Source organism: Gilbertella persicaria, assembly GCF_025201335.1.
Source record: "Gilbertella persicaria strain CBS 190.32 chromosome Unknown B0P05scaffold_25, whole genome shotgun sequence".
Taxonomy (NCBI): Eukaryota; Fungi; Mucoromycota; class Mucoromycetes; order Mucorales; family Choanephoraceae; genus Gilbertella; species Gilbertella persicaria.
The window spans coordinates 191150-216106 of record NW_026251986.1 but is presented as its reverse complement, the minus strand read 5'-3'; the positions used below and the strand labels follow the sequence as shown (position 1 = coordinate 216106).

The 24957-nt window shown below is 37.6% G+C and overlaps 17 protein-coding genes across 17 annotated transcripts; 7 read left to right on the top strand and 10 right to left on the bottom strand.

Moving 5' to 3' along the window:
• Window positions 1–3: 3 nt before the first annotated feature.
• B0P05DRAFT_588124 (uncharacterized protein) lies at window positions 4–406 on the top strand (the record flags this gene model as incomplete). The annotated part of the gene is made up of 2 exons (XM_051582638.1): window positions 4–127; window positions 180–406. 2 exons carry the CDS (start codon window positions 4–6, stop codon window positions 404–406), a joined length of 351 nt encoding a protein of 116 aa, XP_051433865.1.
• A 56-nt stretch (window positions 407–462) lies between these two features.
• On the bottom strand, window positions 463–1934 carry B0P05DRAFT_472223 (glycoside hydrolase; the record flags this gene model as incomplete). Its single annotated transcript, XM_051574664.1, has 5 exons — window positions 463–711; window positions 761–1087; window positions 1144–1361; window positions 1404–1612; window positions 1660–1934. 5 exons carry the CDS (start codon window positions 1932–1934, stop codon window positions 463–465), a joined length of 1278 nt encoding a protein of 425 aa, XP_051433864.1.
• Window positions 1935–2067: 133 nt separating this feature from the next.
• B0P05DRAFT_545950 (uncharacterized protein) lies at window positions 2068–2980 on the bottom strand. The gene has a single exon (XM_051578709.1). It carries the CDS (start codon window positions 2946–2948, stop codon window positions 2538–2540), a length of 411 nt encoding a protein of 136 aa, XP_051433863.1. The 5' UTR covers window positions 2949–2980; the 3' UTR covers window positions 2068–2537.
• A 1550-nt stretch (window positions 2981–4530) lies between these two features.
• Window positions 4531–6551, bottom strand: B0P05DRAFT_638318 (uncharacterized protein). Its single transcript, XM_051583684.1, has 6 exons — window positions 6409–6551; window positions 6262–6356; window positions 6194–6208; window positions 5136–6140; window positions 4901–5083; window positions 4531–4856 (listed from the first exon to the last, which is right to left on the bottom strand). Exons 1-6 carry the CDS (start codon window positions 6515–6517, stop codon window positions 4653–4655), a joined length of 1611 nt encoding a protein of 536 aa, XP_051433862.1. The 5' UTR covers window positions 6518–6551; the 3' UTR covers window positions 4531–4652.
• A 464-nt stretch (window positions 6552–7015) lies between these two features.
• On the top strand, window positions 7016–7811 carry B0P05DRAFT_545943 (uncharacterized protein). Its single transcript, XM_051578708.1, has 2 exons — window positions 7016–7412; window positions 7455–7811. Exons 1-2 carry the CDS (start codon window positions 7205–7207, stop codon window positions 7703–7705), a joined length of 459 nt encoding a protein of 152 aa, XP_051433861.1. The 5' UTR covers window positions 7016–7204; the 3' UTR covers window positions 7706–7811.
• B0P05DRAFT_139614 (histidine phosphatase superfamily) lies at window positions 7780–8581 on the top strand. Its single transcript, XM_051573054.1, has one exon. It carries the CDS (start codon window positions 8145–8147, stop codon window positions 8574–8576), a length of 432 nt encoding a protein of 143 aa, XP_051433859.1. The 5' UTR covers window positions 7780–8144; the 3' UTR covers window positions 8577–8581.
• Window positions 7830–8072, top strand: B0P05DRAFT_472222 (uncharacterized protein; the record flags this gene model as incomplete). The annotated part of the gene is made up of 1 exon (XM_051574663.1): window positions 7830–8072. One exon carries the CDS (start codon window positions 7830–7832, stop codon window positions 8070–8072), a length of 243 nt encoding a protein of 80 aa, XP_051433860.1.
• B0P05DRAFT_139613 (ribosomal protein S5 domain 2-type protein) lies at window positions 8582–9685 on the bottom strand. The gene is made up of 4 exons (XM_051573053.1): window positions 9376–9685; window positions 9252–9330; window positions 9100–9208; window positions 8582–9052 (listed from the first exon to the last, which is right to left on the bottom strand). Exons 1-4 carry the CDS (start codon window positions 9509–9511, stop codon window positions 8588–8590), a joined length of 789 nt encoding a protein of 262 aa, XP_051433858.1. The 5' UTR covers window positions 9512–9685; the 3' UTR covers window positions 8582–8587.
• A 17-nt stretch (window positions 9686–9702) lies between these two features.
• B0P05DRAFT_545935 (OPT family small oligopeptide transporter) lies at window positions 9703–12259 on the bottom strand. Its single transcript, XM_051578707.1, has 4 exons — window positions 12014–12259; window positions 10177–11965; window positions 9968–10121; window positions 9703–9917 (listed from the first exon to the last, which is right to left on the bottom strand). Exons 1-4 carry the CDS (start codon window positions 12196–12198, stop codon window positions 9820–9822), a joined length of 2226 nt encoding a protein of 741 aa, XP_051433857.1. The 5' UTR covers window positions 12199–12259; the 3' UTR covers window positions 9703–9819.
• A 997-nt stretch (window positions 12260–13256) lies between these two features.
• B0P05DRAFT_139570 (uncharacterized protein) lies at window positions 13257–15363 on the bottom strand. The gene is made up of 5 exons (XM_051573052.1): window positions 15328–15363; window positions 14702–15265; window positions 14586–14649; window positions 13714–14539; window positions 13257–13631 (listed from the first exon to the last, which is right to left on the bottom strand). Exons 2-5 carry the CDS (start codon window positions 15042–15044, stop codon window positions 13557–13559), a joined length of 1308 nt encoding a protein of 435 aa, XP_051433856.1. The 5' UTR covers window positions 15045–15265; window positions 15328–15363; the 3' UTR covers window positions 13257–13556.
• B0P05DRAFT_472184 (Sucrase/ferredoxin-like-domain-containing protein) lies at window positions 15066–16040 on the bottom strand (the record flags this gene model as incomplete). Its single annotated transcript, XM_051574659.1, has 2 exons — window positions 15066–15265; window positions 15335–16040. 2 exons carry the CDS (start codon window positions 16038–16040, stop codon window positions 15066–15068), a joined length of 906 nt encoding a protein of 301 aa, XP_051433855.1.
• Window positions 16041–16103: 63 nt separating this feature from the next.
• B0P05DRAFT_545927 (transcriptional coactivator/pterin dehydratase) lies at window positions 16104–16497 on the bottom strand. Its single transcript, XM_051578706.1, has 2 exons — window positions 16286–16497; window positions 16104–16241 (listed from the first exon to the last, which is right to left on the bottom strand). Exons 1-2 carry the CDS (start codon window positions 16481–16483, stop codon window positions 16137–16139), a joined length of 303 nt encoding a protein of 100 aa, XP_051433854.1. The 5' UTR covers window positions 16484–16497; the 3' UTR covers window positions 16104–16136.
• On the bottom strand, window positions 16498–17118 carry B0P05DRAFT_545925 (uncharacterized protein). Its single transcript, XM_051578705.1, has 4 exons — window positions 17054–17118; window positions 16899–17006; window positions 16729–16850; window positions 16498–16688 (listed from the first exon to the last, which is right to left on the bottom strand). Exons 1-4 carry the CDS (start codon window positions 17112–17114, stop codon window positions 16596–16598), a joined length of 384 nt encoding a protein of 127 aa, XP_051433853.1. The 5' UTR covers window positions 17115–17118; the 3' UTR covers window positions 16498–16595.
• Window positions 17119–17158: 40 nt separating this feature from the next.
• Window positions 17159–18348, top strand: B0P05DRAFT_545921 (ribosomal protein S5 domain 2-type protein). The gene is made up of 5 exons (XM_051578704.1): window positions 17159–17534; window positions 17582–17822; window positions 17868–17950; window positions 17994–18215; window positions 18263–18348. Exons 1-5 carry the CDS (start codon window positions 17251–17253, stop codon window positions 18279–18281), a joined length of 849 nt encoding a protein of 282 aa, XP_051433852.1. The 5' UTR covers window positions 17159–17250; the 3' UTR covers window positions 18282–18348.
• B0P05DRAFT_545918 (2-oxoacid dehydrogenases acyltransferase-domain-containing protein) lies at window positions 18349–19783 on the top strand. Its single transcript, XM_051578703.1, has 3 exons — window positions 18349–18428; window positions 18476–18962; window positions 19008–19783. Exons 1-3 carry the CDS (start codon window positions 18405–18407, stop codon window positions 19754–19756), a joined length of 1260 nt encoding a protein of 419 aa, XP_051433851.1. The 5' UTR covers window positions 18349–18404; the 3' UTR covers window positions 19757–19783.
• On the top strand, window positions 19677–23536 carry B0P05DRAFT_139456 (mediator complex subunit 25 von Willebrand factor type A-domain-containing protein). Its single transcript, XM_051573051.1, has 9 exons — window positions 19677–20045; window positions 20106–20166; window positions 20221–20403; window positions 20448–20606; window positions 20651–20840; window positions 20883–22368; window positions 22418–22607; window positions 22656–23085; window positions 23136–23536. Exons 1-9 carry the CDS (start codon window positions 19837–19839, stop codon window positions 23390–23392), a joined length of 3165 nt encoding a protein of 1054 aa, XP_051433850.1. The 5' UTR covers window positions 19677–19836; the 3' UTR covers window positions 23393–23536.
• B0P05DRAFT_545913 (peptidyl-prolyl cis-trans isomerase H) lies at window positions 23276–24277 on the bottom strand. The gene is made up of 7 exons (XM_051578702.1): window positions 24230–24277; window positions 24063–24180; window positions 23992–24015; window positions 23900–23944; window positions 23714–23849; window positions 23491–23671; window positions 23276–23430 (listed from the first exon to the last, which is right to left on the bottom strand). Exons 1-7 carry the CDS (start codon window positions 24240–24242, stop codon window positions 23414–23416), a joined length of 534 nt encoding a protein of 177 aa, XP_051433849.1. The 5' UTR covers window positions 24243–24277; the 3' UTR covers window positions 23276–23413.
• Between the last annotated feature and the right edge of the window lie 680 nt (window positions 24278–24957).

Genomic DNA, 24957 nt, shown 5'->3' with positions numbered 1-24957 from the left:
CTCATGTTGTTGACTCGTTTATTAACGACAGTGGCTCGTCCTTCTGTCCGAGTTGCACAACGTTATGCCTCCACTAGTATCTCTACAAACACTACTCATGTTTTGGACAAGGCTGTCTTCATAACTCGTAACGTATTCTACATACATACATAAACAGCTGTTTATAACTATCTCCATAGCTTCTACACATACTGTCTCTGTAGCTTCAGTATCTGACTATGTTTCTCGCCTTCGACCTTTCACTGTACCTGCACCCCCACAGCCTACTATGACTACACCTACAAAGGCTACTGAAGCACTCGAGTTGACCAGTGTGCTTCGAAAGCGTCGTTTGAAGATGAACAAGCACAAACACAAAAAATTGAGAAAGAGAACCCGTGCCTTGAGAAAGAAGTTGGGCAAATAAACACAGCATCATAGAGACACAACATTGTACCATATGTATTTTCAAAAATAAAATCTTTATTGATATTGAATAGGCTTAGATAGCTTGAAAGGATGGGCTTCTGTATTAAACACAAAATCATTAAGCGAGATACAGTCTTTGTCGACAAAGATGAGGTAGAGGTATTTCAGTGTTTCAGCAAAAAAGAAGCTTTCTTGAAAATCTTGTAGAGTAGCTGGCATGCGATTGACATCATTGATTCGAGAATAGCCTGCCTTTGCTCTTGCATAGCGATGAATGCTCATGTACAATTCCCAAGCAAGGTCCTGTGTTTAATATGTGAATATGATTTTCCTCTTTTTTTCTTATGTGTACCTTGTATTTTTTATCGCCTGTCAAACGATAATAGTAAAATATACTTTCAATTGTCTCTGGTCTTAGGTCATAAATGGAGTTTTCAACTTGGAATGATGCAATATCTCGTTTGGACTTGTTGGACTGAAATAGCTTGTCCAATTTGAGTTGTAAACGATCATCTTTAGGTGTAAATTTCCAGCTTTCAGGAGCAATACCCGTCTTACTCTTTTTCCAAGTTTCGATACATGATGTTAAAAATGTGTCTGCAAATTGTCTAAACTGTCTCTTGTTTTCTAAACTTGTTTGTGTGATACCAAGCAGAATATTACCAGGCCAGAAACAAATCTATCAAACTATAAGTTATCCATTATATATATATATATATATATATATATTCTTACCAATTCTTGAGAACTATAATAAACTTTATCTTTAGCAATACCAGCTACAAATTCAATATTGGGGTCTTGAGCAGTAGCCACAAGCATATGTTCTTGAATACTCTTGACTGATTTCTCCCACATCTCAAGTAGTGCAGGATCTTGTTTGTTGTCCAGAATATAGTTCTTGATCAAGTACTCGTAAAAACTATCGCCTCCACCACCCATTGTGATGTAGCCTTTATCCATGAGTTATTCATATAATTTGATCAACAACTTACTATCAGATTGAGGACTGAATGGCTTGAAGTTCCAAGAGGTAGGAAAAAGACCGGGGATACGGGTAGGTTGTCTGATGGCAGCCTTGGTTAAGTTATCTGCCAATGTCTTGTATTTGGGGTTGCCTGTTACTTGAGATAATCGAGTAAACTCCATTGTGTAACTACCGAATTCAGCAAGATTGATTGTATCTGTTTCTTCGGCTGTCTTACTATTCTCATGTTGAGCTAAAACAGATCCTAAGTATATGCAACTTACTTATTCACATCCATATAAGTATAAGGCACTTTGACTTTGTCACCTAAAGGGGTCATACTATCTGCAAAAAGAGGTACCAATGTCAATTCTGCCAGCTCCACTGCTTTCTTGACAAGCATATGGTTAGGCCTTAAATCATGAGCAGCAAGTAGACCACCAAGGTAACGGATATTTGTCTCAAACCCTTTTGATGATCCAATGGCCTTTGCGAAATTCACTTGTTCAACAAACTCAAGAGCCTGTTGATAATCAGTATCCAAACCCATAACAAGCATGGTATCAAGCGCATCAATGATACTAGCTATATCATCATAAGTCTCTATGGAACATCTACCGACAGCCAACACTTACCTCCCCATCCATTTCTAACAATAAGGTATGAATATACGTTATGATTGGGTTTATTACCTTGAATCAGAATAACTTGCACTCACTGGCAACAATTCATCATGACCAAAAGCATACTGTTTATATCCATCATAAGCGAATTTGAATGTGTCTATTATGTGCTGTGCTTCTTTATTACGAGGTCTGCATGTATTTTTTATTCTGTTGTATTGCTTATCATAAGCAAGAGAAGCTGCCTCAATGGACAACGCAAGAACAGAAGCAAGTGCTGTATGAATCAATAACATAATAGAAATATAGAAGCAGAGGAATAGATTGACTGACTTCTTTCTCTTTCCCTTTCTTTTATATCTACACTGTAGAATAGGAGGCGATATCTACTATGCACTATGATCTATGGATATCCTTTCATTCTCCCTTTTTGAGTTCAATACAATACCCTATAATGAACTTTGTGCTTGTTAAAGAATGAAACAATAGTGACAACCATGTTGCTCTTTTTGTCGTTGTTGTTGTTGCTTTTCCTTTCTTCAATTTACCTCCTTGTTCCTCTCCTGTAAGATTGCATAAGACGAATCTTTATATAATGACAACAATTGTATCAACTTGCATTCCTGAATTGATACATGATTTGCATAAAGCCCCCTCTTTTTTTTTTTATTATTATATGTTGATAAACATTCTATATACATATCAATAGGCTTTTGCTTTTTGGTTCTTATTTCTTCATTTTTGTTTCCGTAAACAAGACATGTTGCTTCACTATAAAAAAGATATAAGCATATAACAATAAAGAGTAGTAGTTTGTTACCTTGAGGATCGTACTTCATCAAAGACAACTTGGGAGAAATTCTAGGACGGCTCTTGATATAATTGTATCCAGTACCGGCAGTAGACAATAACTTGACGAGAATAACTCTTGCCTTTGCTTTCTTGGCCATGTTATAAAAAATAAGTAGAGAAAGAAGAGAAGGGGTCCAGGGTGACAAACAAAAAAAAAACAAAAAAAACAGGAGTCACAGCAAGACTGTGTAAACTCAACATGAATCCTAAGGTTCAATGCTTCCCTACTTTGAACAGCTTGTCATGCGCCCTTTTTTTTTATTGTTTTTTATGCTTCATACTAAGTTCGAATGTCTTCCTTTGGAAGTATATTATATGATATTAGATTGGTTTTTGTTGGAAGAGAAATGCGCATTTCGACTGGTCAATAAAAAATCGATGAAATCAGACTCATGTACACTATTGAAAAAAAAAATTCTAGAAATTATATTGTTACTTAAATTAAAGGGCTCTTGGATCATGATACCTTGGTTGCTGAGTTCGAGTCAGTGTATATTCGAAGGAGACAGAAACGCCGAACAAGAGTATTGAGCGTATTTAGTCACCAACTGTCTACTTTAAGACTTGGAAGACCTCTCTTACAGTCATTTATAATACCACAATTGCTGACATTGCTTTCTATGGTACCCAATGTTAAGAAAATAACACTCAAGTATCCATTTGATGATAGGAGATACAATCCTTTTCAAGAATTTAAAGGACCCTTATACTTTAAAGATGTCAATCAAATTCTTCAACAAGTCAATCAGCTAGACACATTGGAAATAGACAATGGTGAATTATCCAAAGTCAGCATGATAGACTAAACATTCGATAGAAGACAGCAATTAAATGCTGAAAGCACATTTGACAAGATGTTTACATACTGTGCTTATTTATCATATTTGAAATTAGGTAATATCATGATGCATCATGTATCTTTGTGTGTACGCTCTATTCTGGAGAATTTTATTAATCTCGAGAGCCTAAAAATAAGGCTCATCAAATACACAATCTATGCAGATACTGTCTTGGGAGTAGACTTTATCATCTTCGCCTTTCTGTTTGGGATACATCATTGAGCCATAAGCTTCAACTAAAAAGTCTTGCACTGATATCAGCACAAGCTGAACTGGTCATATCCAATGTACTCACAGCTTTGGGTAAACTCAATACATCACTTAAAGAGCTTGTTCTAGAAGCAGCTTTAAGCCATCATGAAGACATTTTTTCATTATTGAATCACACACGACTGTCCTAGCATCCGACTTGAAAAGCTTTCCTCACCTGGAATTGTTTTCTTTTTGCTTTTGCTATCGTAATATAGGTTGGTCTTTTAATATATCTTTGTAACTGCCCCTAAACTAAAGTATCTTGCAATGGGTTATGTTGATGGTGCTGACAGTGGCTAATCTGGACGATTTTGATAATAGCTTTGCTCATCAAAACTTGACTCGCTTTAGACTAGACAATATGTATGCGGCAGAATGCGCTGCTCGTAGACTTTTGTTGCCTCTTGTTAATCTCAAAGAAGCTATTTTTGAGCATTGCGTATATGAATACGATACTTTTAGCAGCCTGATAGATCTGTGTGGTGATTTGGCTGAAGCAACATGTATGATTCAGAAGCAGAAGATAAGTTCAACAACAAATTAAGCCTAGTTATCATCATGCTAAGGTTTCTAATCTAGATCCTAAAATGGACCAAGGCGAAAATTACATTTGTCTTTTGATGCATGTTGATACACACGTAAATTTTGAAGTCAATGAAGATGTTTTAAGAGCATGTCATCATATCGAGTATGCATGAAATAAAGATTTATTTAATTGAAAGAAAGTCTTTCACCACCATGAATTTTAGCAGCTACGACAATCTTGGAACCAGTGTGCTCTTCCTTGTAGTAACCAATCTTGTGAGTAGGTCTGAGTTTAGTGACATGAATGTCTTCAGGGTTAGGAGCTTGGATAGTAGAGGATTCACCAAAGAGATTGTACAAGACAAAGTCACCCTTATAACTGTCAGCAGGCTAAATAGGATAAGTATACATGCTTTTTTCTTTTTTGGACTTACAATATCAACAGAAGCAGGACCAAAGATAGAAGAAGCAGTAACATTGATGTTTTCACCACTAGGTTCAATCTTTACTTTCGTAGCACCATGAATAGTACCAGCCTTAAAATTTTCGCTGGGTTGGTAAGTACCCATCACGACACCTTGAAGAGTGCCAAGAAGTAAGTTCTTGGCTTTCAAATTCTATTAAAAAAGTAAATTATACAACATTCAAAAAAAAAAAAAAAAAACTTACATCGAAAATAATGGCACCACGACCAAGACCTGCTTTAACAGTACCGAACTTGATGTTCTCAATACCTTTGCCGCCTTGAATACGTTGAGCAGCCTTGATATGAAGATCAAGTTCTTCATAGTAATCAATGTTTCCAGGGAAGACGACATCAATATTATAAACGAGACAGTGTTCCTTTCTGTGCTCGTCATCATCATGGTGACCACCACCATGGTGACCACCATCATGACGACCATCGAAAGAATTATGGAAATGACCACGTTCAATTTGAACAGCGTATTGACCTTCATGATCAAAAGCAGAGATCTTGACTTCCTTTTGAAGGTCATCACGGCCAGCATAAAGGGTGACATTGACCTTCACATCTTCCACAGAACTATCTTCAGACTTGTGAAGACGAACATGGCCACCACGAGAGAACCAGCCGTTCAAGAAGACACCAGCACGCTTGAATTGTTCAGGAGAAAACTTGAAGACAGTAGATTCGGCCTTGAGTTCATCAATCTTACAGAAAGGTTCGTGGTGATGAGGGTGCTTTTTCTTCTTGCCGTCATCGGCCATGAAAGCATCAAAATTTTCTTCAGTGACAAGTTCATGGTCGGGAGGAGGAGGTGGGGGGAAATGATGAGGGTGGCGAGGAGGACCACGGTGACCATCGGGAGGCAACAAGTAACGGTCATGACCACGATGGCTTTTCTTATTATTATCATCAATAGGTTCAAAGTGTTCTTCATTATCGTCGTCGTCGTCATCATCATCATGCTTATGGTGGTGCTTATGGTGGTGTTTGTGATGATGCTTATGGTGCTTATGAGGAGGAGGGTTGGGAGGGGGAGTGCCGGGTGGACCAGGTGGAGGAGGACCTTGGTACATACCATGGTAGGCTGGAGGACCCCAAGGTTCACCAAAAGAATCCTCGAGAAATTGCATATGGTGCTTTAATTCTTGGTATTGTTCCAAGTGTCTTAAAGCGCAAGGCTCAGGAGCATCTTGAGGATGAATATCCTATAGAGAGTATAAGTTAGGTTCATGTTCATTGTTTATGAGCTGCATTGTACCATATCACGGCCAGCCTATATAAAATAGAATGAGTAACTATGTTTATTTGAGTTATTGTTACACTCACTTCCATAACACTCATTTGAGGTCCACTGCATAATTGAGAGAGACCCAAGAGTGTGATAGCACCACCAATCAAGAAGAATCTAAAACGTCTGCGACCTATTTTTACATAAATCAGTATCTTTTTTCTTGAAAAAAGCATAACATTTACGCTTCTTCGATTGTTCAGCTTGAGCATTTTCATGTTCTTCGTAGGCAGGCAGAGCAGCTTCTTGATCAATTTGCTCTGTAGGAACAGCAACGTATTCTTTTTTCTCCATGTTTATTTAGAAAAAGAAAGCGATAGAAAAAAAGAACTGAAAGAACAAGGGATAGAATAAGATAATTTATACGTCAATGCCAAGCAAAACCGGGACTTGAAACCAAAAAATGTTATTTGCTGGTAAAGGCTGTCATGGCTACCGATTGGTCTAGCCATTTGCATTTTGAAACACCCTTTATGAATCCACAGAGAGAATCCGAGTCTATCTATCAATTGATAATGAAGAATGTATTTAGGATTATTTTATGCTCCACATATACTCTATAAGCGAGTGCTTATGTCTGAATGAAATGATGTCAACTGACGGAATAAAAATGGTTTTCCGCTTATAAGACAAAGGCCCGCGAGTATTTTATCGCTCCAAGGACCTTAGGGAAGTAACTTTCTCGAAATTGAATCAATACAGAAGACTATTGCTTGGTTTAAAAAATGTGTTGTTTTGTTCATTCATGTATTTTTTTTTTTTTTTTTTTTTTTTTTTTTTTTTTTTTTTTTTGCTGCGAATGCTGTGATTCAATGCTTTTTTTTCGCATGAAACTTTATATTGCTGTTGAATAAACAATTACACATGACGAAAACAATCAAAAAGTAATGAAATTAAAGAAACACGCAGTTTCTATATTTACATGCATAAAAGAAAATAAAATAAAGAGAATAATAAAATCCACTTTCTATAAAAAAGAAGATGAAATTCTACTCTTCTCATCCTTATTCAAATCAAAAAATGAAGTTCTCTATTACTCTTGTTATTACTGCTCTTTTCTCTGCTGTTTCTGCTGCAGAAGTAACAATGACGGATGGCCAAGTAAGAATTTCTTCTCCAATTAGTGGTGGTGTTTATAATCAAGGAAAGACTTTGCCTTTTACTTACAAGACGATTGTTGAGCCACTCAGTAAGTCTTATTGACATAATTGCTTCTAACTTACGCTTATAGATGTTGCATTAAACATGTATCTTAGAGGTACGGACTGTAATTACCCTGAAACAATTCTTTTTGCAAATGCCGATGTCTTTCTTGATTCGCCCAACGCCACTCCTATCCATGCTGGCCCTAAAACTTATTATGAACACTCTCTCAATTACATCATCCCTTCTTCTCTTCCTACCGGCAATTATGCTGTTACTTATCAAAATACAAATACGGGTGTTAATACAACTATTCCCATTTACATCCAGCCATCTTAATGATTGAATCAATAAATTTGATAAGGTCAGCCCTATTTGAACTCCTCACTTTTTCATTTCTGACATTTAAAAAAATAAAACTATACAAGATTTAGTGTCTTTTTCTTTTCTTCATCTAAAAAGTATGTCTCAACCTGCTTATAACCATTTGCCTGAAAAGCTTAAAAACCATTATATTATTCAAAGACACGGCTTTTCTTTGGCCAATAATGATGGTTTGATTTGCTCCAATCCTGATATTGCTATTCCACCTACTGGCGGTCCATTAAATACGGGTTATGGTTTGCACGAAAAGGGCAAAGTTCAAGTGAAAGAGGTAAGTTGGAAGATGGCAATGTCAGTTGCTCAAGATATCATTCGTCTATAGTCTGCTACTCTTCTCTCGAAGCATTTGTTTCCTTCTCAAGAAGCCCCTTCTGACGACGAGACTCCTGTCGTTATGTTTTGCTCTCCCTTTAAGAGAACTGTTGAAACTGCTGAAATTATTCAGGGTGTACTGAATGACACTGTTCTTCAAGGAAAAGTAGCTGCTCCCATTCGCGAAATGGAATTAAGGGAGCGTTGGTATGGTAAATTAGACATGCAGAGCGATAAGCTTTATGAAGATGCTTGGGTTGATGATAAGGCAGAGCCTGATCATGGCGAAAACAGTCAATATGGAGTCGAGTCACCCAGCAGTGTCTGTGACAGAGTTACTCGTTTCATTGTAGACAAGATCGAAAGCCAAATGGAAGGAAAGACTGTGATTTTGGTAGCCCATGGTGATGTCTGTCAAATCACCTTGACAGCTTTTCTTCGTATCGAAGCTTGGAGACATAGAGAAATCAAGCATGTGGATACAGCCAACTGGAGAGACACTTTGCAACTTTAAACTATTTTTATTTAGACAGCAGTCTTTGGTTTTTCTAAGGATTGTAATAAAGAATTTGACATCACACTGTAGATTTTAGAGCAACCGTCAATACATTGTTCAATAGCTTTAGAACTGATGGCACTGTCTGATCGACCTGTTTGTAAGATATGTGTGACTTCGTTCAGTGAAGGCATATAAGACAACACGAGCGATCCTTCTTTATGAGTCTCTTCATAGTCTGTACCGTCCATCAAGATGCCTTGATCTTTAGTCAAAACAGTAGAACAAGCTGTGACTTGATCCAACATTTCAATACCTGCGTCAGCCAATGCAACGCTGGAAGCAATGATAGCAGCAGCAAGACATGAGCTGGTTCCGTCATTTTCTAATACAGTCACGTAGATATCAATGGCTGATTTAGGCAGTAATTCGACTCTGACAGCTGGTGTGAGTGATTCAACAAGGATTTGTGAGAATTCTTTTTCCTCGGCATCCTAGAAAGCCTATAAGCAACGTATATGCTGACATGATCATTATTTACCTTTATTTGCCCTCTTCGCTTCGTACAAGAAAATGTTGAAAATCTAAAATCACAATACAATTTACACAAATTCGAAAATTCGGCTTTCTTTAACTGTCTTGGACCATATCTATAAGAAGGTAAGTCTTACTTTTTCATAATCTCTGACTTACACAGCACATGTTACTTTTGTATTTCCAACTTCAATGTATGCAGAACCATTCGCTTGTGTAATAAGGCCTGTTTTCAAGACTATACAGGTGTCAACAAAAGAATAATACGATCAAGCAATCTTACAAATAGGTCGAAGATCCTCAACAGCTCTATTATCTAGTCTTTTTTTCTCTGCATTCAAAACAGGTTTGGTTTGTTCTTCTTTTTTATAAATAGGAGGAACACTTGTCTCTGGTCCGTTCACACGTCTGCGGTCCATTATTTTCTGTAAGGTATCTATCGAAAGAAAGAAAGAAAAAAAAGTTTCTACGCGACATTGCAAAAAAGCCGAAGTGGAATTGTGACGTTCTTCGGGGTGTCAATCTTTACTTGAAGAAGCAGCCTGTAGAGCATTAGAAACGCATTCATGCAACCAGCTGGATCCTTAGTACTGTGTAAAGAAGTATCAAATAAGATGTTTTAGTATTATTATTTATTAAAGACTGATTTTGATGCTACACAAAAGCAAATTTGCTTTTGGTTTTTTTTTGTATTAAATTGAATAGTAAATTATTAAAGATGTTTAAACTAAGATGCATAGGGAGCTTCTGAAAGAGGACAATGGTCGAATGAATCAGAACCACCATTACCCCACCAGTCTGGTGTGTATCCAGAACCTTGAACAACTATACATGGTCATTAGTTATACAATATTACTATGTTTAGATGGACTTACCACCCCAAATAATAAGAGCAGCAATGGCACAACCAGAGTCAAAGGCAGCAGAAGTAAGATAGTTGTATTTGATCCACCAGTTACGACGGTATTTACGCAACCAGAACATGGAAACGAAACCAAGAGCGCACCACATCGAGAAGTTGATGGGAACCTGACAAAATGTGAGTAAATCAATACTAAAAAAAAAAAATAACAAATATACTTACAGCAGGAGGCATCATACCGGTAGCGTTGAAGATGAGAGGAATATGAACATACTTGAAGGGAGAGTTGGGGAACTTCTTGGCCAAGAAATAGAAGGGAATAGGAATAAGGAAACCGATCAAGAAGAACCAGTTCATGACAGCATAAGGCGAGTTACCACCAAACATTTTACCAGGACCAATGGTACCCCAAATGATGGAAGCAGAGTAAAAGGTGTGAGCACTAGGACAAGTGAAAGGGTAAGCTTCATCAGTACAGATATTGGGAACAGAAGACATGAGCCATCTAGCGGTAGCCAAGTTAATAACCCCAGCAATCATGGTGCCAAGTGTTTGGACCCAGAACATAGCTTTAGGAGGCACCTTGGTATAGTGGCCCAACTTTAAGTCACTGACAAAGGTAAGACATTGAGCCATGGAAATATAGCCATAAGTCTTGAAGGTAACGTTGGCAATAGGATGACCAGGCAAAGCATAACCAATCACAAGTTCTGTAATAATATTGAGACCGGGCTGTTGATTTGTAACGGCCTGAATAATACCGATAGGCAACGTGAAGATGACAGGGATAGCAATAGCCAAGATCAGACCCCACCAAGGCAACTTGATTTCGGGCCAGCCATAAATTACGCCAAAGGAGACACCAAAGGAGCAGAAGAAGATCAAAATGTACCACCAAGTAGGAACTTCAGGGTAAGCGCGCATCAATTTACGATGAATATCTTCATCTTCACTACGAGACTTTCTGAATTGAGCAACAATATCTTTGCCGTGGTATAGGAAAGTATGGGTAAGAATACTGGTGACACCAGCAAACATGATACCGTAAGTGAAGGCAAAGAAACTGGCCATGTATAAGGGACCGTATTCAGCATATGCTTCTTCGTTCAAGGTCTTATCGGGGTTCAAGACAATAGAGTTGTTCCAACGATCTCCATCCTTGGTGAAGAGAGTAGAAGTAAGGATAGGGAACTTTTGAGCATTCCATGTGTTGGAGTAATAAAGAGCAGGCACAATAACCCAACTGACCAAGGCAGCACCAACAGCAATGTTAGCAGTAGCCCACCAAGGGACAACCAAAGGACTACCAAGGAAAGAAACGATGGTAGACCAGTCAAAGGAGATAGCAAGCATACCAAGTCCACTGTAACCACCAGTCAATTGAGAGAGAACGTGGTTAGAAGGCTTGATCCAGCAAGCCCAAGAGAAGAAGGTCAAGACTTGGAAGAAGTAACCGGGAAGCCAGTAATAGACAAACATACCACCGAAACAGTAAAGGAAGTATCTGAAACGAGAGATACCAGTCCATTCACTATCGGGAAGATGGAAAGAACGGAAGAGAGAGATGTTAGCCAAGTTAGAAGGCCAGACCATGGAAGAGGGATAGACAAGGAAGGGACGAAGGACACCAGCCATACCGAAACCAATAAGTTGAGTGGTCCAAATAAGAAGGATACCACCACCCCAACCCATATCTTGGTTGTACCAAAGGTTCTGAATGGTAATAATATCAACAGCATAAGCAGTACTGTAACAACAATTGGCCATGGCAGTAATCAAGACGTGCTCCTTCATGTTGAAAGGACCAGGGTTGAAGAATCGAGATTTAGGAATGACTTTTTCCATGAATTTACCAATAGGGAATGAAATCAATTGGACAACAAGAGGAGACAGGGTCATGGCATTACGTCTGTACCAGAAGAATTGGTTGACAAAAGACAACAAACAACTGAATGCAATACCAAGAGACCACATACGGAAAGTGTAGACTGGTAAAGTAGGATCATCGGTACTAAAAGATGAGATTAGATGTGTGCCTTTTTTTGACAAAAGAACTTACTTGGGTACTACAGCTCTGACTTCTTCAATAGGGGAGTCTTCATCGATATATGCAGTTTTGACTCCATCGAGTTCTTCATCATTATAATAAGAAGCTGCTTTCTTTTCTTCAAATGTAGTTTCGTGATATTCCTTTCCAACCTCATGAGAGGAATGAGAGGAATGGATGCTAGCTTTAGATTCCATTTCTCGGGATTTTGAATATATAATCAATATACAATCAAAAGGGAATAGAAAGAAACAATGTCGAATCCGCTTTTGAAATTCTTGTTGTTTATATATGATTAACTATGTAACACTTAGTCACCAATAGACGACAACAAATCAGATGATAGGCATTGATATGATTTTAATCATTGTAGTATGATTGTCTTAAAATGACAAAAGTACCCTCTTATTCTACACCTGTGAGAAGAATGTACCACCTTCTTTTTTGTGCAAATCAGGTAAAAATAAACTTTTTCGTTTGGATACCTTTCAAAAAGAAGTGAGCATAGCCTTAGATAGGCACAAATAATCCTTTGTTTGAATAGTTTCCATACTACTGTTTATTCACTCTTTGTAACTATACATGTCTCACCTTTAGTGTGCACACAATATTGTAAAACAAACATTGATCTATGATTTGGTAAATGAGAATAAAAGAACTGTACAACAATAGTTGCTCTAAATAGCGATTTCTTGAATTTTGGTACATTTCCTGGTAAAGCAAAAAATCCTATTAAATCAAATCAGATTTGGCGATTCTTTCCTATAAAAGCTCTATTGATAGTAAGAAGAAACAGATAAGTAATCACATGGATGCATAAGCTTGATAAATTACTATATATGCTACATAATGCCTTATTGGGATCACTCAACTGTCTTTCGAATCTGTGGAAGGATAGCACAAAACCTGTTTGTGCAACTATTTCACAATCAGAGATTTTCGACTTGTAAAGAGTAGATGGAAAACTGTTTCTAATTATGTGGTTCGTTCTTAACTGTATACCTGTTCTTAATTGACTATATGGTATAGTTCTAACTTGTAGATCGAGTCTATAAAACCAGCTTCTACTTCTTTTTTAGATGCAAGTTGCTTGCTGATGATGATAAGGTCATTATACATATATGCTGCTGCTTGATATGCTCATCTGCATTCGAAAAAAAAAAGTTGGCAGGCACCCAAATCGTAGCACAACACCTTTCTGTGGTACTGACTAGCATTAACCTTTTTTTTTCTTTTTTTTTTTTTGCAAAATCTTGGTAAAGTAAAAGAAGGTTTACAAAGTTAAAATCAAATTTCAAGTCTTAGAATTATGCAAAGAAGAAGAAAGAATTTACGGTAACAATAAGCAAAACGAAGAGTATTGCGAAACGAGGCAAACTTTCCCTTTTTTTTTATTAGTAAGGTTTTATTTAACATTTATCTTTTTGCAAAGATGATCCATAAAGCATTTAACCTTACCAATGGCTTGATTTCCAAAGATATATATATATATATATATGCAGACTTTATTGTACAAGGTAAGTATAAGAAGGGGAGGGGGAATAATTCTGGAATATTAGGAACGAAAGACATGAACTAGCTTAAGGATAGGCTCGCGGCAAATTGGGCATTCATTTCTTGATTCTAGCAGCTAAAAAGATATAAAAAAGGAAGTGTCAGTATCTCTCTTTCTCTTTCTCTTTCTTTTTCTCTTTTTTTTCTCTCTCTTTTACCTTTTTGGCGCAGTCCATACAAGTAACCATATGTCCACAGTCTAAAAATACACAGTTTTGTTGAGCATCACAACATATTCGACATAAATTTTCTTCATCATTATGCCCTGCATCGCTATTATTCTCTGCCTTGTATTGATTTGCTAGTCGCACGACTAACTTGACTAGTTCTGATTTTTCAATGACATGTGATTGTTCAACGAAATTTGATTTAAGTATTGTTTTGAGTGTCTTTACTGATAAAGAAGCTGGATCAATATTGGCTTTTATCATATCTTGTAAGGACAACAGCTTCTCATCTTTTTGTTGTTTCTTTTGCAGTTCTTTTCGTCGCTCTTTTTCCAATTCTCGTTCTCTCTCTAATTCTCTTTCTTGTTCTCGCTGTATCTCTCTTCGTCGCTCTATTATTTCTTGTTGTCGTTGCATGTTGTAGTTTCGTCTTTGTTCTTCTTCTCTTTGTCTCCTTTGTTCTTGCTCAAGTCTTTGTTGCTGTAACCTTCTCTCTTCTTGTTCTTTTCGCCATTCATCACTAGGACTAAATAAATCCTGCACCATATTTGAGAATGAAAACCCACTTCCTTGTTGATTCTGTTGCTGACTGCGTCCAGATCGATTTCTTCGAAAATAGCACTCGTTTTCATTGGAGATAGGTTTCGTATTGAAAATGATGCGAACCAAATCATTTTTCTCAATAGCATTTTTTGCGTTTAAATTATAGGCAGAAATATACTCTTTCAATTCTTTCAGGCTTAATTGAGACAATTCACTCGAGTTCATATTCTGCATTTTGATTAATTTCTCGCAGGTATCACAGCATCGTACAGGACTATGTATTTGTCAGTATTTGTGTATAATTGCTACAAATGACCCACTTTTCATAGCCAAATTTTTTTAGTGTGTTTCTATGATCAGAACAGTTGGAACAAACAATACTTCCTATAAAGCAGTCTTAGTTTTTGTTGAATTAACGCCAATGCTTGCTACTTACCGCAGTTTCGACAGTGATATTTTTGCTTGAACAAGTTGAAAGGTGCACCGCATTCAAAGCAGTTTTTTGCACTACTCAAAGACTTTAATTTGGGAATAGAAAATACTCCTCCTGGTCCGTAGTTCTCTCTTGTTGTATTCGACAGTTTTGCGGTAAGTGGGGAGGGGGGGATGAGAAAAGGAAATAAAAGTTTATTGACCTGAATAGATGTATATAAATAAAAACGACTGACACAGGAGCACGTGACCGGTAAAACGTTCGAGAACTTTTTTCGTATCATCAATAACGCATTGTGCCTGAATTTAAGGCTGTCAAAGACAAAGGTGTGTTTATTACTGAACATGGTATATAGACGCTCTTTCTTTCACCATTCAAGGGTCGCTTGGCATATTTTTGGTTTTGATTTAACTTCAAATATGCCCCGAACAAGGTCCTCGATTACTTTGTTATCATCCAGCGTATTCTCTACAATATCTTTGCAGTAACATGGTGTCACTCTACCGTACCAAATAGCTCGGCGTCCATGATAAGTATAGACAACCAAGTTTCCTGCAAACGCATGACCTAGTCACAAAAAAAAGAATGGTTAATGATATAAAGAAGGTGATTCTCCTCTCATTCTTTACAGCATACCACCCAAATGGCTCACAAGAGCAACTTTAGTTGACTCTTCGCCTGCTTGATGTGATGCTTGTTCAAGACTTTCAAGTAAAATAGGACCAATTGTTCCACAGCGTCGATCTTTATTACCATGACCACATACCAAGATCAAGCTTGAATAAGGAAATGAATACGTTGAAAATGCATGATAACAAGGCTTTCCAAAGATATAATCTAACAGTGTATCGACTCTTTTGGGTGTTATGTTTGAAATGATAATGTTATCAGGCAACAAAAGAATGTCTGTGCCTCGTGTGGAATGCACACTAGGCAAAGAACAATTGGTCACAATCACACGCTGACTATCATCTGCAGCAAAAGCAGGATGATATCTGTTCTCAAAGGGTCGTTGATCTGTGCCTTTTCGCTTTCTTATGGCCCTAATAAATGCGTGTGCCAATCCTTCATCTTCAATATGAGCAGGCCAGTTAGATTTGCCTGTCATGATAAGGATATGAATAGCATAAGGTGGTATTGTGTTATGTAAAGGTTTTGATTGATCAATGCCCAAGTTGGGTGGTAATGGCGGGTGTGCGCATGGTTTCGTGCATCCTTTACAATCAATTGGTACGACAGGCGATAGTTCTTGTATGTTCATAGGTGGTAATGTTGTACTTGCTAATTCACTTGTACATGAAGAAGAATAAAGGCTATTAATACAGTTTGTTAACCACTTCATAATAAAGAAAGAAAAAGATAAAAAGACCACACAACCCCCAGTCTGTTCACTCTCTTTTTAAAATGCATTTTTAAAGCTCCGTATATTTTTTTATTGTTATTGTTTGGCACTTTTATCACAAAAGCCAGCAAGCTCAATGTCTCTGGTAGATAAACCTTGACAGTCATGAGTAGACAATGTCACTTCCACACGATTATAGACCTATGTAGGGAGTTATTGTATTTGCCAGACGAAATAGGACTTACATTAAACCATTCGGGATGGTGATCCATTTTATCTGCCTTTAATGCCACTCGAGTCATGAATCCAAAAGCTTCATTAAAATCCTGGAACGCGTATTTCTTGATAATGGCGTCTCTGTTCTCAGCCATACTCCAGCCAGAAGAGAGCAGAGGAGTAAGAAGGTCTTTTCTTTGAGCTTCACTAAGTGTTGATACAGACATTTTTTGAGTAATAGTAGAGAAAAAAAACCTATTTATTTTTCGTGCCAACATAATAGAAAAAGGGTTTAATTTCCCACGACAATGGCAGTCAGGAAATTAAATAAAGTCAGACTTAGATTTCTTTAATTTTTGGAACAATAATATCTTCACTATCACTCTCATCGTCACTATCATGTTTCTCTTCAAATACACCAAGACCGAGATTCTAGTCCAGTTAGATTGCTGATATATGATTGTCTTATTACCATTTCAATATACTGTCCTTCTTCATTTACGTTTTCAATGTCTAATTTTGATGGATCAGCCGCCTTCAATTGTTCATTGGCTTGTTTTAATTGAGGTAAAAATGCTTGAACTCGAGACAGAACTAAAATACTGGTTTAGGAATTATAATCTATCACTACCCCGAGCTTACTATCACTTGGAGCACTGGGTACTGTTTTGTTTGCTGAGCTGGCTGCTAAAAGTGAAGGAATATCATTTATGCTCTTTTTCTCTTTTGTCTCGGGACGAATCAAATTCTCTACAATTGTGTCATCAATATATGAAAAATGATATGCTACTCCATACCTATTTTCTTGTCTTTTCCGCTTACGTTTAATAAGTCTGAGGATTGTTTTGTGCTTGACATGTTGAGTAAAAAAAAAAAAAAAAAAAAAGAATGAATGAAAAAGAGTAAAGGATTGTGACCTTCTAGTGACTTGTTTCATAAACGCATAGAATTGCGTTTTTTTCATTTTTTCCCCTCTCTTCCTGCATTTATTATCATGGTCAAAGAACTTCCTCCTAGTGTGAACGAAACAGCTTTCTTATTGGAAGCTCTTCACCAAGGAAGACGCGTTGACGGGCGCGAAGTATATGATATGCGTTCTATTGAGATCACTTTAGGATCTGACTATGGTTACGTTGAGGTACAACTAGGCAGAACTCGAGTAGCTTGTAATGTATCTGCTGAAGTTGTTCGCCCTTATGCAGATAAACCCACAGAAGGCCAACTTTTGTTTAATACCGAAATTTCACCCATGGCTGCACCCTTTTTCGAACCTGGATCGTAAATAGATACATAATACAGCCTCATCTCTAATCCCTTTTTATTAGGCGTTCCGAAGAAGAAATATTGATCAGTCGAGTTGTAGAAAAAGCATTGCGAAGAAGTAGAGCCATTGACACAGAAGGTCTTTGTATTGTTGCTGGAGAAAAAGTCTGGCAGATTCGCATTGATCTTTTATTCCTTGACCATGATGGCAATCTAATTGATTGTGCTTCTATTGCAGCCATTACGGCATTGTTACATTTCAGAAGGCCTGATGTTACTGTTTCTGGAGAAGATGTGACTATTGTAAGTGAATGCACTGCATGAATCAAACTATTCAACAGCATGTAGCACCCTGTGGATCAAAGAAACCCTGTACCTTTAAGTATTCATCACATACCAATCTGTGTCAGCTTTGCGTTTTTCGACAAAGGGTAAGTTTGTTTATATCAGCGTATATAGACTTACATGCTGTAGTGAATTATTGGTTGTCGATCCAAACTATTTAGAAGGACAAGCAAAAGAAGGCGATATGACAATCACAATGAATATTCATAAGGAAATCTGTGCATTATCAAAAGCAGGTGGTATACCTTTAGAGATGGATCAAGTGCTGAGATGCTCTCAAATTGCTATTATTAAAGTGACAGAGATTGATGAACTTATCAAAAAAGTATTAGAACAAGATAAAGTAACAAGGTAAGAAACACGCTAAACAGTTGATATTGTGTATTTACCTATAATAGACAAAAATCAAGAAAGTAATAAACAACCATTTTCCCACGCATATGTTACTTTATTGCCCTTATTTTAACTAAACTTTTCCACGGTACCTCTCTTTTTTCTTATCTTCTTTTCTTGTCTTCTTTTTTTATCTTCTTTTTTATCATGCTTTCTCGCTCACTTGTCAAGGTAAAGAAAATGCTGTTAAAAAAAGAGATGTAACATGTATGGTTTAGCATCGTATAACTCGGTCGTTTCATCACGCATGTCGTTTGGGTATGATCCGACCCTTTTTACTGGCTGATATTGGTGAAGGCATTACAGAATGTGAGGTTGTTCAATGGTTTGTTGAGCCAGGCACAAAAGTCGCTGAATTTGACAAGATTTGTGAAGTTCAGTCTGACAAAGCCTCTGTAGAAATATCCTCACGATATGCTGGTAGCATCGTCAAATTGCACTATGGAAAGCATGATACTGCAAAAGTAGGACACCCCTTGGTGGATATTGACACGGACGAAGTTGAAGAAAAGAAAGAAACAAGTCCTGTCACACCAACTCCTCGTATCAATTCAGACTATAAAAAGAGTTGGGAATTACCCTCTGTACGTCGATTGTTGAGTGAATATGGTATCAAGATCAGTGATTTAGTTGGGTCAGGCAAAGGTGGTATTGTACTAAAAACAGATGTGTTGAGACATGTTCACCAACACACACTCCAGAAAGGTATGCATCTATCGTCATCACAAACAAGGTCTGACTCTAAGGCAGCCGAGAAGAAACAAGATATCAAGCAAGAAATCATTCATGGTACTTCTGTGCCTTTGAATCCTATTCAAAAAATTATGTTCAAGACAATGACACAATCACTCTCTATTCCTCAGTTGGGCTACAAGGATGAGATTGAGTTAAATGCCACCACAGAATATCGTGAAGCACTCAATAAGCATATTGCTAATCATCCTCATCTTTATCCTTTCAAAAAGATATCTTACTTGCCCATTTTTATCAAATCTTTGTCTTTAGCTCTTTCTCTTTATCCCATTATGAATTCCCAGTTATTAGAAGACAAGATTAGATATCGCCATGAGCATAATATTGGTGTTGCCATGGATACGCCGCACGGACTGATTGTGCCCAACGTCAAGTGTGTCGAACAAAAGACAATTTTTGAAATAGCCATTGAAATCCATCGTCTCACACAATTGGCTAAAAAGGGAGCCATTTCTCTTGAGGATTTAAAGGGTGGTACGATCACACTCTCGAATATTGGTTCCATAGGCGGTACTTATGCAAATCCAATCATCGTCAGCAATGAATTGGCCATTGTGGCTTTAGGCTCTGCTCGAAGATTACCTCGCTTAGATGAAAAGACAGATAGGATATTAGCTGTGCAAACATTGCCTATCAGTTGGTCTGCTGATCATCGTATTGTAGATGGTGCCACGATTGCTCAATTCAGTAATACATGGAAAAGTTTCATAGAGAATCCTGCTCTTTTAGCCAGCAGACTTCATTAATAAACACGTCACAGTGCTCATATATCTTATTTTTTTCTTTCAATTATTCTCTTTTCGCGCATACGCGTTAAACATACATCATGTCGACACCTACAGCACCCGCCGGTAACAATGTTACGACACCGGGTTCGCATGCTTCTCCTACACCTGTGCAGCACCAATCGCCACAGGTACAGATTTCACACCATCAAAGAAAAGAAGTTGCAGTTATTTTTGTGGTTGATGGAACAGCTCGTATGAAACCTCACTTCAAGACACTGTGTGAAGCCTATGTTGAGCCTATCCTCAAGTAAGAAACATAGCGATAGACATGGGGCCTTTTTTTCTCTTTTTACTGAATTCTTTATAGACAGTTACGTTCACCAAGTGTATTAGAAGGCGAAGACGGGCAAACAAAAACTAAAATTACTGTAAGGTCCGTGTGCTTTGTTAGCCATCCAAACTAAACAAATTTATCTTGATAGCCTGTGCTTAAATATGGACTTGTGGTCTTTGGTGATTATGAGCCATTATCGGTTGCCACTGTCGATCGAAAATATTTTACTTCAGATCCAATCTTGTTTCAAGATGTATTCTCAAGTATAGTATGTGAAAATGGAGGCATTATCAACAATGCAGTAGAAGAAGGCATGGTGGCAGCATTAGAGGTAACAATATATATTCATTGCTCTGTATTCATATTCTATCTTAGTTATTTGATGAATATAGAGACGAATTAGAAGGAAGAGAGGCTGTTCAACATTGTATTTTGGTGTCAAACAGTTTGCCTTACAAGATTGGTGCTCGATGCAATTTAGTAGAAAAATACGATGGCCTTGTTTTGAATGACATTGCAAATGAAATGAAGAAGGTAACATACAAGCAGTTACAAAATAGGCCTTAATTCATGCATAGTCCAATATCAAATTGTCATTGATTGCACCTCAAGGCAATTGCAAAGATTTAGAAGAGATTGTAACACAAGTAAACGATCAAAAGACTGAATTAAATACAGTAACAAAGACAATACTCCCTACGCATTTAGTGATGCTCGCAGGCTTCAAATTACCTGTTGTAGTAGCACCACCGCCACAGCCTGCTACAGGTAAAGATCAGACAAAGCAAACTATGACTTATTCATCTATAGAAACCAACAAAAACAATACACGACAAGTCATTGTGGGATCACCTCAATCAACTACTAGTGAAAATAGTAAAAAGCGAAAAAGAGAAAATGTACCTGGACAAATCAGTTTACCTAAACCTTCATTTGATGGCAAGAGTTTTGTTGAATCAAACAATCTTGTTAAGAAACATGTCAAAAAGGAAGAACAAGCAGAAGCAGAGACGAATACTTCTTCAGTGCCTACAGAAGCTCCTGTTGTTGTTGATCAACTTGTCATAAGCACACCTCCTGCAAAATCATCGCCTGTAACACAAACAGTTCAACAGCAACCTCAAATGGGAGTACCTCAGCAGGTACAAATGCAACAACAACAGCCTCAACCCATTCCTCCTCAACCTCAACAACAACCTTCTCCTCAAATACCATTACAGCAGCAATTGCAGCAAATTCAACTGCAACAGATGCAACAATTACAACAACAACCACAACAACCACAACAACCACAGGCAAGGCCACCTCAAATATCACAAGCTATGGCAAGAACCATGCAACAGAACCCATTGCAGTTCCAACAATATCTTTTACAACAGCGTAATAACCTAATTGCACAAGGTGCCAATATGACACCTCAACAACAGACCCAGTTGCAGTCCATTCAAGCTGCCTTATTGAAATTAGGTGATCAGTTAAGACGTGCAAGTAATGGAAATCAACAGCCTGCCACGGCTACACCTAACGCGTCTTCCCCTATGCCATTTGCAGCTACTGTTGCTAATCCTGGAGGATTGCAAGTGCGGCCCGAGATCAATAATGCTAATAACAACTTGATGCAGAATCCATTGCAACAACAGCCGCTAAATCTAAGTAATATACCCGCTAATTTAACACCGCAACAACGCATGTTGATTGCTGCACAACTTGCTCAAAGAGCACAACAACAGCAACAACAGCAGCAGCAGCAACAACAACAACAAAGCCCTCAGCAACAAGGTGGCATAAGACCTCCTGCTAATATAAACGATTTACAAGCACAATTACTGCAACAACAACAACAACAACAACAACAACAACAACAACAACAACAACAACAACAACAACAACAACAACAACAACAACAACAACAACAACAACAACAACAACCACAGCAGCAGCCACAGCAGCAGCAACAACCACAGCAACAACCACAGCAACAACCACAGCAACAACCACAGCAACAGCCACAGCAACAGCCACAACCACCTCAACCACAGCAGCCACAACAACAGCCACAACAACAGTCCCAGCAAACTACGGAACAACAAACTGCTCAACAACATGCTTCTCAGCAGCAACAAACGCAACCTATTCCAGAGCAACAGCAACCAGGTGGTATGCCTGCACACCCTATCTGGACTGGCCAAATTGTATGGCATATTAAGACACCCGAGGGACAATTGCAAGAATTCAGTTGTCACTGTGGCGCATTTGCTATCACATTAAAAGGCATCAATGTGAGCTTGGATGAATAGTAAGTAGTCAAAAAGAGAGATAGTTCCATTTAATGACAACATACATAGCCAACCTGATATATGGCCTTCACGTATTCAGATTGCTGGACGATCACCTTTGGCAAGAGCACAATTTTTGCAAAGACAGGCAATAGATAACAAACTACCTTTCTGTCAATTCAGACCTTTAAGCACAAGCAGTCAACAAGACCAGACTAATTTTGCTTTACTTGTCCGCAATCTCGAACAAAAGAAATATGTAAGCTGTTAAATGAAAAGAGAAATTGACTAATTATGCATCATAAAGATTGCAACTGTTGTGTTCAATTTAGGTGCAAGTCAAGGTACAGAACCTCACGGTGTTGTCTTGACCCATACAACCGGTAAACTGATTGGTATTGTGTTTACGCGAGTCCCTTTGCCTGATTTGAATGCGAATAATGGAACGCCTATGCTTCCTACTTCTATGCCACAACAAGCACAAAACAATATACCACCTACAGGACCTAATGCGCCTGTCTCGACCAATACAAACATCAATCCTGCCATGTTGGCTAACTTACAAAACACAGCTAATATGGTCTTGTTAAATGCTACCAACAATACAAATGTACAGCATTTACAGAATGCACTAAGACAACAGCAACTGATGAACATGGCTAATAACCCATCTAATCAGCAACAACCACAACAACAGCCACAAAATCAAGGACAGCAACCACAACAGACAATGAATGGTAAGTCATTTTGCTTAGTTTACTTTTTTTTTAATTTGTATTGTTTGCAGGGTTAAATGCAAATAGTTTGCTGCTATCTAATATCAATTTGGGAGGCAATAATCCTGCTGTCATGAATGCTTTAAACGCAAATAATTTGTTAAATATGAATAATATTAATATGGCTAACCTTGCTAACTTGAGCAACTTGCAGCCTAATGCTGTTCGAGATTTACAGCAAAGAATTTTTTTAGCTCGGCAACAACAGCAACAGCAACAGCAACAACAACAGCAGCAAAATGGACAACATCCTCCAGGAATGCAATAATAAAATTTATTTGATACATGATTACATTTGACCACATTCTGTTAATAAAAGTAGCTTAGTATACATACTAACCAGCCAACTTGTGTTGTGTATCTTACCAGTGATTTTAACGGGCAACTTGGGGCGGTTGTTTGGACCCGTAGAGACATTTTCAATTTTACGCAATGTCAATAAACCATCAACAAGACGACCAAACACAACATGTTTACCATCTAAAAAGTCACAAGCATCACAGGTAATAAAGAATTGGCAACCATTGGTGTTTGGACCAGAATTAGCCTACTCATGTTAAGTCATGCATAAGTACCATGTTATACCTACCATGGATAACAAACCAGCTCCACTGTGCTTTTCAATAAAGTTTTCATCTGCAAATTTGTCTCCAAAGATACTCATGGATCCAGTACCATCACCTTTCAAAAAATCACCTCCTTGAACCATGAAATCTTTAATGACTCTGTTGATCCAAATTAGTCTTTTCTTGCATAAAAGACATATCATATTTACCTATGAAATAAACTGTTCTTGTAGCCTTGAGGTTGACCATTTCTCCTGTACAATGGGTTTAGTTGTTTTGTGATATGCATTTTATTGCTTACTTGTGTTCTCCTGTACATAATTGTCTACACAATGTATTAGTTTTATGTGTGTTTTCTATCTTTCTTATTACCTAAAGTTTTCAGCTGTTCTGGGACAAATATCAGAGAACAACTCCATCTTCATTCTGCCAACAGGCACATCCCCGATAGAAATATCAAAAAAGACAACAGGTCTTTCAACTTGAGAATCTAGGATATGCCGTTGTTATTCAAGCGAAGCTTTCCAACACAAACTTACTTTTCTTGTCCATATTTAAACGCGTTAAAGAGAGTAGAAGAAAATGTGATAAAAGAGTGGCCGGACTTTAGCATTCATGGACACACTTATCGGGCAACTTATTTACCGGACACGATTATCAATTCATATAGCATATATTTTGTGACTACCAAATAACTTTTGATTCCATTTGGCCCACTTAATATGCTTTTGACCCTCAACATGTGCCTTTTTCGAGCACCAAACTTATTATACAATCTTAGTTTATAAACTAACATTCCTTACAACTCGTTTTTGAGTAAGATTGGTAAGCATAATAGCACCAAAACTGTATTGGCAGTCCGCTGCAGGTGCAAGTATTTCTTGAACATACATGAAAGAACATATTTATGCAAAAATATAGCAAATTTTGAAAAAGTCAAAAAATAGTCATTTTGCCCTTATAATACTCAGTAAAAGTTTATATTTCTATTTGTATAGCTGTGAAAACTGGGCCCTATGAAGTAAATGTCAAAAAAAGAAAAGTACAAAAAAACCATAGAGCGACAAATATAGAAAAAAGGGTAGGAAGCATAAATAATGATGTATAGAGATATTTTCTTCGCTTGCGAATGTCTTGTCGGGGCAATTATTGTTTTATGCGAAAGTTCCCATCAGTGAAAGTTGATTGAGCCTTACTTGCAGTGAGCCAGCCTCGAAAAATAAAATCAAAGGCCACTAATCGGCGAACATGCTCTCGCATATATTCT